General features: G+C 43.8%; 1 protein-coding gene across 9 annotated transcripts in view; it reads left to right on the top strand.

Moving 5' to 3' along the window:
* The window catches only part of stau2 (staufen double-stranded RNA binding protein 2), a 459,368-nt gene that overhangs the window by 290,192 nt on the left and 150,768 nt on the right, over positions 1–18,408 (top strand). For 8 of the 9 annotated variants that reach the window (XM_038809615.1, XM_038809614.1, XM_038809617.1 and 5 more), the window contains one exon: positions 4,960–5,252. In XM_038809615.1, coding sequence (XP_038665543.1) covers positions 4,960–5,252 — 293 coding nt within the window. Of the gene's footprint in view, positions 1–4,959; positions 5,253–10,732; positions 12,654–18,408 lie in introns of those variants that run through there. The other variant, XM_038809620.1, reaches the window with a different exon arrangement.

The following is an 18,408-nucleotide window of genomic DNA, read 5'->3' as shown; positions in this document are numbered from 1 at the left end:
GGGAGTCATCAGGTTGGCAGTGAAGGCTGAACAGGGCTCTCTAATCAACATCCTTGACTGCCTCAGCGCTTATTTTCCTGCGGCATTTTTTCTGTTGCACTTGCTGCTTTGGGGATTCTTTGATATTGATCATAGATAGGATTAAACGGTGGTTCATCCAGCAGTCATCAGCTCCTGTCATGACATGAGTGATACGCACGAACGTGCGGCCCCATCGCTTGAATGATGACGTGTTGAGCAGATGCCAGTGTTTGGAGCGAGGGTGTTGACATTAGGCCTTGTACTTGTCTCTCTGACAGAATGATGAGGTTACGATTCTAGGCATTTTGTCAGGAGCCGGGTACCATTGGTATTGGATTTCCCTACCCCTCCTTTGCACCTCCCCAGAGGTCTGTGCCCTTTCCAACTCTGGCTTTGAAGTCGCCAAGGAAGATCAGCTTGCAGACCTCTGGAATGTGGGCCAAGGATTGTTTAGGACTGGACTAAAATTCCTCTTTTGGGGGCGGCGCGGTGGCGCAGTGGTTAGCACTGCTTTCTCACGTTGTTGACGAACCGGGTTTGATGCCGGCCCTGGGCCACTCTCCGTGTGAATTTGCACATTACCCCCGTGTCTGTGTGGGTCTCACTCCCACAACCCAAAGATGTGCAGGGTAGGTGGATTGGCTAAATTGCCTCTTAATTGGAATTTTTAAAAAATTCCTCTTTGGACCCGTCTGTTGGGGTGTATGCACCAAGGACTTTAGCACACTGGGTAAGTCAAAGGGTAGTGAAGCGTTCATTTATCCTGAATGGGGAGTCTCTGAGACAGCCAATTAATTTGTTTTTAATGATGAAATTATCCCCATAGAGGCAGCAATCTTTTTCTGGCTTACCTTTCCAGAAAAAGGTGTAACCCATCACCTATTCCTTAAACTGGCCCTCACTTAACCATTGGGTCTCGCTTAAGACGGTGATGTCAATGTCAAAATGTCTGAGCTCCTGGGTAAGCATAGTTGTACGCTGTTCTGGTCTGTCGCTGTTGGGGTTGTCCATGAGGGTTCTGACATTCCAGGTCCCGAACTTCATTTTAAGGGTTGGAAGATGCCTGTGCATGAGTTCCTTTAACGTGGGATGGCTGTTGCACATAGTTACCACATTGGCTTCACTAAGCACTGTTGTGATGTGACAGCTCAGAACACTATGTGAGCTGGTCCTAACATTTACATTATCAGTGTCCCATCTCCAGTTTCTGTACTCCTTTGTATGTACAAGTTGCATGAGTAAGGAAGATTATTAATTGTAAATTTGGACTTTCCTTCTGTTCAAACTCTTAACTACAGGTCAGTTAGCCTGTTATCAGTCGTCAGGAAATTGCTGGTATGTATTATTAAGGAAGTCTTAACAACGCATTTAGAAAATCATAGTATGATTCGACACAGTCAACCTGGTTTTACAAAATGGAGATCACGTTTGACAAATTTATTAGCCTTTTTTTTTAGAAGATAACTAATAGGTTGGATAAAATAGAACCAGTATACATAGGATACTTAGATTTCCAAAAGCATTCAATAGGTTGCTACATATGAGGTTAATACATAAGAGCTCTTGGAGTTGGGAGTAACACATCGGTATGAATAGAGAATTGGTTAACGGACAGGAAGCAAAGAGTGGAATTAAGCAGGGTATTTTCAAGTTGGCATGTTGTTACTAGCGGAGTGCTGCATGGATCACTGCTTAGGCTCGCCTATTTACAATCTATATTGATAATTTAGATAAAAAAAGAGAAGTGTCTCAGTTTGCTGATAATGCAAATCTAGGTGGGACTGTGAACTGAGAGGTGAATACAAGGATGCTCCAAAGAGATATAGGGTGTGATCTTCCGGCCGCATTGCACCGATAAGGCTGCATGGCCAATAGATGCAGGGAAATCTCTTCCATGATCTGCTTGGCTCGCCACACCTCGCGAGATCTAATGCGATCTTCATATTAGAATGAGACAGCTCATCTCGTGCTCTCCCATGATCCACCCAAGGTGCTAGAATCTAATTCCTTCACCTCGGAGACCGCAGGTGAGCACCGTTATATGCTCATCTCCAAAAACGGACACCAGATGGAACAGAACTCATGGGGGTCTCCCAGGGGATCAGAAGCCCCCCGGTGCTTGCCCTCTGGGCAGGGTGGCACCCTGGCACTGCTGGTGCCACCCAGGCACCTTATCACTGCCAGCCTGGCATCATCTGGTTGGCAGCCCCAAGGTGCCAAGTTGACATTTTTCCTAGGTTGGGGATCGGGCCTGGGGGTGCCCTGTGCAGGTGCGAGGGCCCCTTATAGGTGAGTTGGGGCTTTGGGGGAGGTTCGGGATTGCGTTGGGGGGGGGGGAGGAGGGGGTGGTCGAGAGATTGGGACGCCATTTTAAAATGGTGTCCTGATTTCCTCCTGCGCTGTGGAGTTCCGATGGGCGGAGCTCCTGAGTGCAGGAAATGGGACTAAGTGGCAGCCTGCTGAAGCCCGAATAGAACCAGAGTCCCCGTAGATAGCATGGTGTTTCTCGGTGCAGTGAGTGCTGGGAAACACCCGGCTTAACGCGCTTATTACGGGACTCTGTTCCCATTCGGTTAGACCACGCCCATAGACTAGTTAAGTGAGTGGAAAACAAAGTGGCAGATGGAATAGAATATGGTGATGTATTAGGTTATTCACTTTGGCAGGAATTTATTTTTTAACAGGTGCAAAACCAGTAAATGTTGATATGCAGAGAGATTTGGATGTACTGGAAACACAGAGGCCTGGATTTTGTAGTCCTACGAAGGAATTGGATTTGTAAAAAAAAGTGGTTGCTGAGACACGAGAACAGAAGTTCCATCTCTGTTTCTGTCTCTACCATTTTCAGCGGTGCAGGAAAGGGATCTGGGTTAGAAATCTGTCATGCTTTTATTTAGAAGCTGCTAGCACCATTGTAGAAATGAGCATTTTGGAACCTCTGGAATTTTCACAGAGCCGGCTGTGTTATGATATGCCTGGGAAAACTAATTTCAATTGTCTTTATCACTTGATAAGCAACGGTAGCTAAATATGATGCACAATAAGGATCAATCATGCTTGCCACCTTTTCTGAAGTACCTCTTCAGATCTACAAGTTAACAGCATGAAGGTCATATCATTGTCTGCCCAAGTGTAAAAAGGACATTTGTTGTAGGTGAGAAACAGACTGAGTGATCTTAGTTATGTTTTCACATGATAGTGAAAGAAATAGTACCTCGGTATAGATGAAATTTTTAACACATTTTTTTTGCATACAGTCTCCTCTCACCATTCTTTCAAATATAATGAATACTGGTTTTGTACAGAGCAATATTTTCTGCTGTGAACAGAAATTTAGAATACAGTGCAGAATTCCAAACATTTAGTTGTTGCTTTCATGATCCAAATTAGATGACTTCACATAGTAGCAATTGTTAAAGCTTAATTTTGAAAGAAAAAGCTGTTTCTTGTGCTAAACTCATGGTGCAGACTTTTTATCTTATCTTTGCACATATCATATCTTCATGCTATTAACTAACTTTTGTTTTCAATTAATTTCATCCAGTACACTGTTTTCAGAAGGTGTGGAGCTGAATTTATTGGCCAAATTTAATTATCTGTGAAGCTTTATTTCCATGAAAATCAACACTACTTTAGAACAGCGGTATACTTACTAAATGTAGTATTTTTAATAGGAGACTCTATGGTTAAGTGCTGTCACTGATGAGCACCTGACTGATCTTTGATTGTTATTGAGACTTCCACTTGGCCCTGCATGCTTTTCCTCATGTTGAATGGAGTGAGCTACATGTGCTGAACTGACACAGAGCAAATGACCCCCTTGTGACTCATCTGGTCTGCAGCATTAGGTTACTGATCTCTTTAGAGGCTGGTCATTAGCGCAGATTCAACAGAGACTTGGAAGGGAGCGTAATAAAGCACCTGGATTCACTCTTTAACTAATGTTTTCAAGAACTTTCGATAAGGCTGAACCACAAACGTTGATTTTTTATAAATGGAGTGCTGGCTTGCATGAAATTAATGATTTTGAAATCATTAGCAGTCCTCACACCGAATTCAATAATGGAGTGTTTTCACCTTCACCGCTTAGGCAATAAGCTCGTTGAGTGGATCACCATATTAAAATCAGTAGGATGAAAATTGGGTGAGTTCTATGATACATGGATGGTCTGCTCTGTCATTTTACTGCCAAGTGGTGATGATGAACATTGTCCCCTCCATCTTTAAATGTGTGGAAATTAAAATGTCAGCATCTACATAATAAAACAAACAATACATGAAATAGAATAGGGAGTATTACAAATGACTTTATTTGTCACTCGATCAAATGATATTTCAGCACTTCAGAAAGACACAGTAAGTAAGGCAGTGTAGTTAACCATAAATGTGAAGGCACAACATAACTTTACTGAAATCACAGTGATATATTGGAGTAAATCACATGTTCAAACTGCAATTTTTTTTTTAAATTTAGATTACCCAATTATTTTTTCCAATTAAGGGGCAATTTAGCGTGTCCAATCCACCTACTCTGCACATTTTTGGGTTGTGGGGGCGAAACCCACGCAGACACGGGGAGAATGTGCAAACTCCACACGGACAGTGACCCAGAGCCGGGATCGAACCTGGGACCTCAGCGCCGTGAGGCGGTTGTGCTAACCACTAGGCCACCGTGCTGCCCTCAAACTGCAATCTTAGTACCAGGATAAGGAACAAAGCTTCTCATTCATTTACTTTTTAAATGGCTGTTGATTTTGATGATAGAATTTTAGGTTATCAGAGTATTTTTACAGTAGTTGCTTTATTTCTGATGTGTTTTCTGTATTTACTAGTTTTTAAATCTGTAAAGACAATACCAAAAGTACAATAAGTTTATAGGAAAACTTTGTTGAAACTAAAATTTGTAACAATATAACAAATATCTTCATTTGTCTACAGCCCAAAAGGGAATTCTGCATCTCTCCCCTGATGTTTATCAAGAAATGGAAGCAAGTCGTAACAAGGCAGCTCCTACAATGAACTATTTGACATCTAAAGAAATAAACCAAGGATGTAGTTCATTCTTCAGTACTGCCAGCAACACAGCAACCATTGCAAGGGAGCTTCTGTTGAATGGGACATCCCCAACTGCAGAAGCTATAAGCTTGAAAGGAAAAGCACCTGCTTCTCCATGTTCAGCAGTACAACCCTCTCAACAACTAGAGTACTTAGCCAGAATCCAAGGTTTCCAGGTGGGGAAAGTGAAACTCTTTAATGGTTAATTATTTATTTGTTTTAAATCTTACGGTATTTGGAACTATACATAGAATTTTCCATATTCACATTTATTTTCCAAGATTGATGGGGCACCAATGTATCCACATATTTATTGCATCAACAGGTTACGTCCAAACTTGCCAAATATAATCACTATGTGTCAGTTTTTTGCACATTTTCTTTCCCAGATCAATTTATAAAAGGGAGTTCAAGTTTCAATAAGTTGAAATTGAGAAACTCTTTGAAAATCACTGTAAATTCCGAAACTAAAAAATGTGAACTTGCAGTTAGTTACTGATTTATAATCAAATTTGTAAAATATTTCAAACAATTCAAATCCAAAATGTTGCAAGGTAAAACAGCACACTGACCCTTCAAAGAAAGGCAGAGATTTGTTTGTGTCATGGTTTATCTTTGATTGAAACAGTAATTCCTAACCTGGGCTATTGATCATGAAAACAAAGGGATAGCGTTAATTTATTTACAAATGGTGTTTTACTCCTTTTTCTTCTCTTTTCTCTACTCATTTTGAGACACCGGGTTGCATTTTACTGCTTGCTCCCTGCCTCCCCACCCCACCCCACCCCACCCCACCCTCCTCCACCCCACCCCACCCCACCCTCCTCCACAGAAGGAAAGTGGCTGGAAGTCAGCAACTCTATGCAAGCCTCCCCTGCAGCCATAATACTCTGCATTCATAATGGCTGGTAGCTCTAGCAGTCTCGGCAGCGCCAAGATTGCTGCTGAGACTGCAACCAGTCCCAAGGAGAAAGCCCAATGGATCCTAGACTGAGGTAAGGCAGGATATTGGGCAGGACTGGTTTGACCAGCTTAGGGTGGTGGTGCGGAGGGAAGATTTTGGAGAGCTGGCGGGTAGGAGGAAAGGGGGTGGGGTACAATTTTAGGGGGCTGTCTCCGATGCGCAAAATGCATCCCCTTGAAGAGAGTAGACACGTTTCCTTCCTGCCCTGTTTAAAAACATTTTTTAATAACAACCTTCCCAATCATGCCTGCCCCTGGCAGCTATATGAGTGCAGTGTATTATCGGTTCAATTGGCTTGTTAACAAACTCAGTTGACTCCTAATTATTTATTTACATAATCTGGGAAGGCTGTTATGTTATGAGGGTGTGCTCAGGGGTGGGAGGGCTGGGCACCAGCACTATTTTACATGCCCCCCTGACTAAAACATGCCCGGCAGGAGCATATAAAGTTCAACCCACTGTGTCCTGCTGCATAAAGTTCTATGGTGCCGGTAGCCTCAAGTAATGGTTATTATCTATCTATAAGCTACGCCATCTGTGTCAGTCGGTTATTGAACTATAGATGGCATCACAACCAAGCCATATTCTTTCCTCACCCAACACGTGAACATATGTACTTTCCAGCTGGAGTTCTCAGTTAGCAATTAGAGGAGGAATGTGAACATTTTGTTTCACCTTCCTATCCCAGGCTTTTGAGGAGAATTGTTGCCACCTGAGATAATCATGGACCATAAATCAAATCTGAAGCATTTTGTTTGCATAGCTGAGTGTCACACAGTGCAGACTCTTCAACCAATTAAGCAATCAAAACAGCTAGTATTTACCATTGTTAGTATTTTCCTTTCGAATAACTATACAGTACTTGGAAATATTCTATGTAATTTTTGTTACGCGATTCTTTTCCAGTCGGTTAGAAAGTCTAAATGATCCTTAGCTACAATGGCTACCAAGTTTTAAACTGAAAAGTAACATGATCAGAACCCAGCCAGGTTAAGTATAAGTATATGTGACAGTACTTTTCCAGTACTGTAATCTGATTACTGTTGAATCAGGATAAATAATATGGCCATGATTTAATGAAAAAGAAACAGAGTCCCGTTTTGGTCGCATTTAGCAGGCATTTCCTGGCACTTGCAGCGGCGAGAACGACCCCGCTTTAAACAGGATTGTGCTTCTTTTTGGGCCTCGGCGAGGAACGTCCCACCAAGGCCGCACTTACTCATTTCCTGCACTAACGAGTTCAGCTTGTCAGAGCAAGAAGAGATCGGGGCACCATTATTAAATGACGCCCTGATCGCTGAGTCCCCACCACGGCCTCAGGATCCCCCCACCCAATGCCCCAATTTACCAATTTCAGGTTCCTCGCAACCCCTGCATTCCACCTGAAGGGCTGGACACCGCGGTCCAAACCCCAGCATGGACAAGATGCCAACTTGGCACTGTCAGCCTGGCACCCAGACAATGCTCCTGTCAGCTGGCAGTGCCATCTGGGAACCTTGGTATTACCAGGATAACACCCAGGTGGCAGTGCCATGGTGCCCAGGTGACATCGGGAGTGCCAGGGTACCACCCTGCCCATGGACCGGCCTTCCAGGGCCCCCAAATTGCCTAGGAGACCCCCCCCCCCCCCCCCCACACACACACACACAAAGTGCTGGTACGCCCGGTCCACGTTGTGGAAACCAGTGCTAAACGGCGCCCAGTTGGGGTCTCCGAGGCAAGATCATGAGCTCTCGCACATTGGGTAACTCCGCCGCAGACGTATTCAAGTGAGACTAACTATCACTTGAAAGCGGGATCCAGATTGCGATGCCTTTCTCGATCTCGTTAGATCACATGAGGCGTAATGAGTGTTGTAAAAATTTACCTGCCTCGTCGCATCCCAAGTTGGCTGCGACGAGGCCGTTGGATCGCATCCTGAAACTAATCACTGTAACAGCATATAATCTTGGGAAATTAAGGATGACTTTAGATACTTAATTCTGTCATCAACCTGCACCAACATAAAAAGACTGTATTTTCTGCCTCTCAACACACACAGTTAGACCCCCCACCCACCCCCACCCCACCCACCCCCCCCCCCCCCCCCCCCCCCCCCCCCCCCCCCACAATCAGGCTCATTGAGAGACAAATTGAGGCCAATTAAAGGAAAATGCTGGTCAGCCTCCCAGTTCCTGCATTGGAAAGAACCATTTTAGGTACCAGGAGGCGGTCACACAGCAGCGGGGTGAAGGTCAAGCACTCCACACAAGCCCAGATTCCCTACTTGCTTGCCTGGTACATGACCAGCCACGTACAGGTGGCCTGTAGGAGCATTCCTCCCTACAGTTGTGGTCTGGCTGCTGAATCTATTTGTAATTTAAAAAATTTTAAAGTTGGAGAAAGGTTATCATTTTTAACCACCTTCATTCTTACTTATCTTCATTGCAGCGTGCTGCTCATTTCAAACTTGTCCCGCCAGCTTCAAGCACCCACTCACCTTTTTAATTAGACAGAGAAAATGTCTTCATGCCAGTTACAGGGGTGTCCACATGATAATCCCAAGATGTGACTATTAACCCTGGGGGTAGGTTTAGGACTCAGAAGGAAAATACAGCCTAAATATTGTGTCAGTGTGAGTAAGAAAAATTGTAAATTAAACTCAGAGAAAATATTTAGCATTTTTTACTGTCTTATAAATCAGTTAAAAGGATGAAGAATATCATAGTAAGAATTAATCTAAAAATGTGCATATGCAGTCTACTCTTAATTCATAGTTGCTTAATTTGAATGACCTTGTCAACTGTTATTTAGAGCAGAACAGCTGTTTTTAAATAAATATTTAAATTACTGGATAATCTTTTTTGAAGCAAAATCAATTTAGAATTTTCAGAAACAGAATGTAAAAGCATTTATTGTTTGTGTTATTTTACCATTCTGATTCGCATTGTGCTAAATTAATAATGTTCTGATTAGCCACAGCTATATACGTAACATTTCAGTCATTATTGCATGTATATGAGGTGGCTCAGTAGCACAGTGGTTAGCACTGTTGCTCCACAGCTCCAGAGACCCGGGTTCGATTCCCAGCTTGGGTCAATGTCTGTGCGGTGTTTGCATGTTCTGTTCTGCCCATGTCTGCACGGGTGTATTCCCGCAAGTCCCGAAAAACTTGCTTGTTAGGTGAATTGGACATTCTGAATTCTCCCTCGGTGTACCCAAACAGGTGCTGTAGTGTGGCGACTAGGGGATTGTCTCAGTAACTTCATTGCAGTGTTAATGTCAGCCTACTTGTGACACTAATGAAGATTATTATTATTATGTAAAGCCACCAAGAGATTTGGATTCAATATCTCAAGGGTAAGCAAGTAAAATGTCTTGCTCGGTATGGATTTGATCCTGGTCACCTCTGTTACCAGTTTTCTATCACATTAAACATTGGATCAGATTTTGCAGTCAGTAGTGAATAAATGGTGCGAGCCATTCATCACACTTACATTTGCCACGCAACCTGTGGGATTTTGCAATGACTTTTCCAGTTGTTAGAGAGTCTCAACAGTGTGGAGCTCGCCACAAGGGGATCTGTAACCTTTTTGAACAGGACAAACAATGAAGTGTCTCCTGAACTAATCAATTAAAGATTGCATACGAACCTTGCAAAATCCAAACCAGGAAATGCATGTTTGAATAATTAATTCAATATCAAATCATGTACACCAAGAGAAATAGAGAGGAAAAGAAGGATGAGAATAGGAGGGATCAGATGAGATACAAAGAACCATTTTAAAATTGTTTATTTTTATTATTTTATATCCTCAACAATCAATTAAATCTGAAGGAAGGGCACTCCACTTTACAAATTAATTTTAAGTGCCAGAGAAGCTTCTTGGCAATAAGAGTTATCACACTTATACTTGAATGGGCAAGCCCTAACAATTTCTGCCATGTTTACTGGGTATTCAATGAATAAGTACTAAAATTCATGCCCTGCAGGTATTTGAAATCCATGTCTCTTGGCATGATACTGTTATAATAAAGCTTCTGGAGAAACTGAACAGCTCAACTCTCAGCTACCAACTTCCTGAATTTTGTGTTTAACTGGGCATGCACAGACACCAGGGGCTGAATTCTGCGCCGTCGGGATGCTCAGTTTTGCCGGCAGCCCGGGGGTTTCCTGACAGTGTGGGGCTGCCCCACAATGGGAAACCCCATTGACCAGCCGGCGAAATGGAGAATCCCAACGGCATGCTGAACCAGAAATCTGGTGCGGCGGGACGGAGAAACCTGCCCCAGAGATTTCTGTCCAATTTCCTCTTTAATCATGATGAGCACTGAGAGCCTCATGGTTATTTCTCCCACAAAATCTGGACTAATAGGTTTAAATGGCAGGCATATTTTAAATAATTTTGTTTTAAATTAAGTTGTGTACTAGAAGGTTCACATAATAAAAGTTTGCAAAGGAAGTCATGCACACAACCACTAGGAAAGTGGGATCAGAACTGATTGCAATTCATCAACTTGCCTCAGGAATTTTTTTAATTTCTAGTTTATCATGGTCAAGAATCACAGTCACAATTTTAGAAATTAAACTGATTCTAATTTTGGAAGATCCCTTACAACAGGATCAAATTGTTGGGAAATTTTCATAAATTAGAGATCTTTGAAACCACAAAAGGATTGAAAAAAGTGGCCTTTTATCTCATTCATCTGCAGATTACAGAGAAATTTCAAGACACTTATACAACATTGAAAATCAATGAGGAGTTGAAGAAAACTTCATTGGCTTAATTTCTGGAAATATTTTCTTTGATAAATGCTCTGGTACAATTTAGTATAACTGTCTTAATTACCAGCCATAAATTATCAAATGTACTTTCTTCTCAAATATCATGCGTGCCAATCGAGTTGCTAACAAATTGTATAATCTGCTCATTAAAAGTTAAAAAGCAATATTCTGATATCATAATCAAATATTTGGGCAATGCTGACAAAAGTGAAAAGACAGATGTCTAGAGAGAATAATATAGGCTTTCTTGGTAGTCCATTAGGTAGTATATGGTGTGTCATTGAGCCATGCAGACCTGTAAAGCCATTGTTTTGATCTCTGCTGTACACTGAGCCAGATAATCTCAATTGAAGCAGTAGTAGGCATCGAAATGGCCAGAATACCTTGGACTGGAGAAGAAAAAGAAATAACCCGTGTTTCAGTTTCTGCCCACTGCACAGTAACCTCTGCAAGTGCATGCAGATCAGATGAGAGGGAGGGCTCAGCTGCAATTCCTTCAATGGAAAAATAATATACTAGCACCTACTAAATTGGTTATGATCATTTTGCACCAGAGAGCTGTCAGCATCTATGGATTGCGTCCCTAGCCTTGAGGACAACAAGTGAGAAAATAAGAGAAAATTAAAATGAGGATAAGGTACCACAAGATCAAGTTATTTGCTGAAAACCTGCCTTCTAACTACCTTTTAGCATGTAATTAAAGTTCTAATCCACTGAGGACCGAACCCAGTCATGTGGAAGAAAAGAAGCCTATTTTTATTTTTTATTTTCTACATTTTACCATAGAATGAACATGGTTTCCATTAAATGATTCAGAGGGGGGTTCTTGGTTAAGGTGTGCCCTGACGAACAGAGTAAATAAAATCTGGAATTGAAAGTTGTCAACAATGTGCCATTCACGCACCAACTGTGTGCCATTTCCGCTTTCACTTCTTTTTCTGTTTCCCACGCGATTACAATGAAAATTCAAGTGCCAGTAACGTGCATGCAAGACATGTTTGATTTTACAGAGGGGAAATCTTTTCATTGGTGCAACCCACCATGGGTTGACAATGCTCCATTTACAGACGGTGTATTAAAGAGCCACCTGGTCAAACAGGGAGGCTCTGCATCACAGCTGCAACTTCCCTGCCCAACTCCATTGCATCAACATATGAATTCAGAACACAAAGATGGCACGGGTGTTTGTCAAAATTAAATTGTACTTCTAAATATTTAACATTATATTGGTTTCACTTTATTCATCATTATTTGTTGAGACTGGCTTAGTCAGAGAGCTAAGTACATTGACACGCCTCGTGTTGGCACGCATTGATGTTTACAGGGGAGTTAGGGGCTTTTTCTTTATTGTGGAAGAAACTATGTTGTGCTTTTTTTGTTTACTTTTATTGAATGTTCATATTCGTGTCCATTGTTGTATTCCACTCTGTAGAACTCTTGCAGGTTCAGCTGGCCCTCATTTCTATGCATTGTAAAGGACGTTGTCCGAGATCACTCTCTGTGGGGATAATTGAAATGTTGTAAATGAACTCAAAGCCCTGTAAGGACCATGCCAAGCAACGTCCTGAGATTGAACAGTACTGACTCTGCCTTTTAGGCCCCTAATTTTCTCAGCTTGACTGACTCCCCCCCACCATTCCTCCCCATCACACTCAGCACACCAGGTATTTCTCACTTAATCCCTCCCTGTCCCCGACGCAAACCCTCTGCCCTACCCAGATCACTCTTCTACTCCTTCATGCCCTCGACCTCACTCCACACCCCCACAGCACTGACTCTCCCATGCTGGTCCCAAACCTCCATGCAAGCTGCCATTTTCTTGCTCCCCTCCCACGTGCCGTAGAATTTAAAAATGAATATTGCTGACCGCTGACACAACTGTACAAAGCAGGCAAGTGATTGCTATCTTTAAATAAACGTGAACCAGGTGCTATGAGATTCTTGTGCACCACTGATTTTATCTTGAAGGTAAGACGTAATTAAAAAAGTTTTTATGCTAATGATCATTCATGGCACGCAAATGTATTATAAGTAGGAACCCGTAACAGGCTGACATAATGTTTTAACATGCCACATACACAGTGCTGACTTTATACCTGCGTCTAAACCTGATATCAGGAAATTTAAAATTTCCAACCCACCACCTAAGTTGTTGGTACGCCCTTATGGTAATCATGTCCTTCGTATAACAATGACTGTGAAGCTATTGGATTGTCTTAAAAACTCATTTGGTTCACTAATGTCCTTTTAGGGAAGGTAAACTGCTGTCGTTACCTATTCTGACCGATATGTTACTCCAGACCCACAGCAATGTTGTTGGCTTTTAACTGTTCTCTGAAATGGCAGAGGAAGCCACTCAGCTGTATCAAACCACTGCAAAAAACACAAAGAATAAACCAGATAGACCATTCATCATCGATCTATACACGGGACACGACAAAAGCATATCTGGTTCAGTCAATCCTGCAATGTTCTCTTTATTGATATCGGAGTATTAGAGAGCCATCCCTCAGATTATTCAAGCAACAGCATGACAATCATATTCACCAAATCATATATTTCAGCCACCATCCTAGACTCCCTGCAACATAATTTATTTTACATGCAGGTCAGATCCACCAGATGTAGAGGCACAGTGGTATACAGTCAGGAGTGGCCCTGCAAGTCCTCACCATTGAATGCTGAAGGATAGAGCTGCCAAACAGTGCTTGCAGAGATGGTGAGAGACCCATCTTAAAGGAAAGACATACATGAATTTGTCCATCTTAATTTAATTATTACAGATACATCTATCAATTACAGCACTGGTAGGAGTGACCAGCAGACATCCTTTTGGAGGCAAAATTCTGTCTTCACAGAGGACCTCTTAAATCATCTTGTGTGAGATACCATGAGCCATCAGAAGCAGCAGAATTGTATTCCAACACAATCAATAACCTAATGGCTTAGAATCATAGAATTGTTACTGCACAGAAGAATGCCATTCAACCCATCATATTTGTGCTGGCTCTCCTAATGGACAATGCATGTACTTTAACTCCCTTGTCCTCTCCCCAAATCCCTGCATACTCCCCCTTTTCAGATATTTATAAAATGTAGAAAAAAATATGGCGTAAAAAAAAGCCTTTCTGCCTATTGTGTTTGCACCAGCCGATAAACCAGCCACACTACCTAATCCCATTTTCCAGCATTTGACCTGTAGCCCTAGGTACAATGAGTTTTCAATGAGTTGTGGGTTTCTACCTCTTCTACCTTTGGTATTTATATTAATTTTTACTTGGCTTGTCATATCCTTCCTCCACCATTACCATCAAGCCTGCTTCAATGAGGAGTTTAGAAGGGCACACTTGGAGTTAAATTGGGGTGCTCACCTGATGAAATTACAAACCCAGGACTACATGAATGCTAAACAGCGGAAACAGCATGCTATAGGGCAATTACCACTTCATCATTCTGATGAGTTGAAGTGATGAAAAGTGTCCTCAACAATGGAATCAAGTAGCACTCATTCCCCACTTACTTGCTCACTGATGCTCAGTTTAGGCTCCAACAGGACCATTCTGCCTTGGACCGCAGTACAGTCTTAGTCCAAATATGGAAAAAGGAAATGAATTACAGAGGTGCAGGTGACTGTCTTTAACATAAGCCCTGCATTTGACTGCCTGTGGGATCAAGGAACCTGATTCTAATAGTGGGAATCTGGGGAAAATTCTCCACTGATGGAATCATACTTGCCGCAAAGGAGCTGGATGTTATTTGAGGCTAATCGTCTCAGCCCCAGGAGATGGCTACAAGAGTTCCTCAGGGCAGGGTCCTCGGCCCAACCATCTTCAGCAGCTTTATTAATGACAGAAAGTCAGAAGTAGGAATGTTCAGAGATGATTGCACAGTGTTCAGTTCCATTCACAACTCCCGAGTTAATGAAGTAATCCATGCCCACATGCAGCTAAACTTCGACAAGACTCAGGCTTGGGCAGATACAGTAGAACAGTACAGCACAGAACAGGCCCTTCGGCCCTCGATGTTGTGCCGAGCCATGATCACCCTACTCAAACCCACGTATCCACCCTATACCCGTAACCCAACAACCCCCCCTTAACCTTACTTTTTAGGACACTACCGGCAATTTAGCATGGCCAATCCACCTAACCCGCACATCTTTGGACTGTGGGAGGAAACCGGAGCACCCGGAGGAAACCCACGCACACACGGGGAGGACGTGCAGACTCCGCACAGACAGTGACCCAGCCGGGAATCGAACCTGGGACCCTGGAGCTGTGAAGCATTTATGCTAACCACCATGCTACCGTGCTGCCCATACGTTGCAAATGCCAACCGTTAACCATCTCAAGAAGACAAAGAAGCCATCCTTTGACATTCATCTGCATTACAATAGCTGAATCTCTCACCATCAACATCATTGGGTCAATTGTCCTTGACCAGAAACTTAGCACCACCAGCCACATAAATAATATGGGCTATAAGGGTAAGTCAGAGGCTGGGAATTCTACAATGAATGAATCACCACCTGAATACCCAAAGCCTTTGAATCATCTACAAGGCACAAGTCAGGAGTGTGATGGAATACTTTCTACTTGTCTGTATGAGGGCCACTCCAACAGCACCCAAGAAGCTCAAAACCATCTGGAACAAAGAAGCCCACTTAATTGGCATCCCATCCATTACCTTAAACATTCATTCCCTCCACTATCGGTGCAGAGTGACAACAGTGTGTACCATCTGCAAGATGCACTGTAGAAATTCACCAATCTTCCTTCAACATAATATTCCAAATCCATTACCAGTAACACCCAAAAGAACAGACGCAGCAGGCGCATGGGAATATCACCACCTATTAACTACACATCAACCTGACTTGGAACTATGTCATCTTTCCTTCCCTGTTGCTGGGTCAAACTCCTGAAAGTCCCTCATACAGCACTGTGGGTGTACGTATGCTCCAAGGATTGCAACAATTCAGTAAGTCAGCTCACCATCACCTTCTCAAAGGCAATTAGGGATGGGCAATAAATGCTGACTTTAACCAGAGACGCCTGCATCCATAAATGAATAAATGTTTACCTCCCAAATTGCAAGTTATAATGAGGATGTATAATATGAAATGATGCCAGAACAAATTTAATATTGAGATGCTGAAATGGAAAAGTGCTTATGTGAACTGGAATATTTATGCTGATCATTAAGCGAGTTTATGATTATCAGTTTGTCAGATGCAAGACACATGATGTTATGGATTCTGTCGAAATTAGCAAATTAATGTTCTGTTTCATCGGTTGTGGTGAGGGTGAGTTCTATGTCAAGTTGGCACCAGACTCTTCCTTGCTCCTTGACAGTGACAGAAGGCTGTTTGGCAGGCTAGCCAATGCATTCAGCATCTTGCTGTGCATACTCATTAGCGCTTTCATGTATGCTGCCCCATCATGTTCCTCATCTGAGTCCTCCACAGCAGAACTTGTCTGTGACCTGGCCCTCCAGGTAGCTGACAGATTAACTACCCTGTTCCCCTGACCTGCTACATCCCAATCCAACCCACTGTCTCTTCCCATGCTGATCCCAATCCAGCCCATTGACTCATCACATGCTGATCCTAATCCAGCCCACTGACTCATTTCATGCTGATCCCAATCCAGCCACTGACTCATCACATGCTGATCCCAGTCCAGCCCACTGACTCATCACATGCTGTTCCCAATCCAACCACTGACTCATCACATGCTGATCCCAATCCAGCCCACTGACTCATCACATGCTGATCCCAGTCCAGCCCACTGACTCATCACATGCTGATCCCAATCCAGCCACTGACTCACCACATGCTGATCCCAATCCAGCCCACTGACTCATCACATGCTGATCCCATTCCAGCCCACTGACTCATCACATGCTGATCCCAATCCAGCCCACTGACTCATCACATGCTGATCCCAATCCAGCCCACTGACTCATCACACGCTGATCCCAATCCAGCCACTGACTCATCACATGCTGATCCCAATCCAGCCCACTGACTCATCACATGCTGATCCCAATACAGCCACTGACTCATCACATGCTGATCCCAATCCAGCCCACTGATTCATCACATGCTGATCCCAATCCAGCCACTGACTCATCACATGCTGATCCCAATCCAGCCCACTGACTCATCACATGCTGATCCCAATCCAGCCCACTGACTCATCACATGCTGATCCCAATCCAGCCACTGACTCACCACATGCTGATCCCAATCCAGCCCACTGACTCATCACATGCTGATCCCAATCCAGCCACTGACTCATCACATGCTGATCCCAATCCAGCCCACTGACTCATTTCATGCTGATCCCAATCCAGCCACTGACTCATCACATGCTGATCCCAATCCAGCCCACTGACTCATCACATGCTGTTCCCAATCCAACCACTGACTCATCACATGCTGATCCCAATCCAGCCCACTGACTCATCACATGCTGATCCCAGTCCAGCCCACTGACTCATCACATGCTGATCCCAATCCAGCCACTGACTCACCACATGCTGATCCCAATCCAGCCCACTGACTCATCACATGCTGATCCCAATCCAGCCCACTGACTCATCACATGCTGATCCCAATCCAGCCCACTGACTCATCACATGCTGATCCCAATCCAGCCCACTGACTCATCACACGCTGATCCCAATCCAGCCACTGACTCATCACATGCTGATCACAATCCAGCCCACTGACTCATCACATGCTGATCCCAATACAGCCCACTGACTCATCACATGCTGATCCCAATCCAGCCCACTGACTCATCACATGCTGATCCCAGTCCAGCCCACTGACTCATCACATGCTGATCCCAATCCAGCCCACTGACTCATCACATGCTGATCCCAATCCAGCCCACTGACTCATCACATGCTGATCCCAATCCAGCCCACTGACTCATCACATGCTGATCCCAATCCAGCCACTGACTCATCACATGCTGATCCCAATCCAGCCCACTGACTCATCACATGCTGATCCCAATCCAGCCCACTGACTCATCACATGCTGATCCCAATCCAGCCCACTGACTCATCACACGCTGATCCCAATCCAGCCCACTGACTCATCACATGCTGATCCCAGTCCAGCCCACTGACTCATCACATGCTGATCCCAATCCAGCCACTGACTCACCACATGCTGATCCCAATCCAGCCCACTGACTCATCACATGCTGATCCCAATCCAGCCCACTGACTCATGTCATGCTGATCCCAATCCAGCCCACTGACTCATCACATGCTGATCCCAGTCCAGCCCACTGACTCATCACATGCTGATCCCAATCCAGCCCACTGACTCATCACATGCTGATCCCAATCCAGCCCACTGACTCATCACATGCTGATCCCAATCCAGCCCACTGACTCAGGTCATGCTGATCCCAATCCAGCCCACTGACTCATCACATGCTGATCCCAATCCAGCCCACTGACTCATCACATGCTGATCCCAGTCCAGCCCACTGACTCATCACATGCTGATCCCAATCCAGCCCACTGACTCATCACATGCTGATCCCAATCCAGCCCACTGACTCATCACATGCTGATCCCA

The sequence above is a fragment of the Scyliorhinus canicula genome, chromosome 10, assembly GCF_902713615.1.
Source record: "Scyliorhinus canicula chromosome 10, sScyCan1.1, whole genome shotgun sequence".
Classification (NCBI taxonomy): domain Eukaryota; kingdom Metazoa; phylum Chordata; class Chondrichthyes; order Carcharhiniformes; family Scyliorhinidae; genus Scyliorhinus; species Scyliorhinus canicula.
The sequence above is the reverse complement of the archived record's forward strand: the minus strand, read 5'-3'. Positions and strand labels throughout refer to the sequence as shown.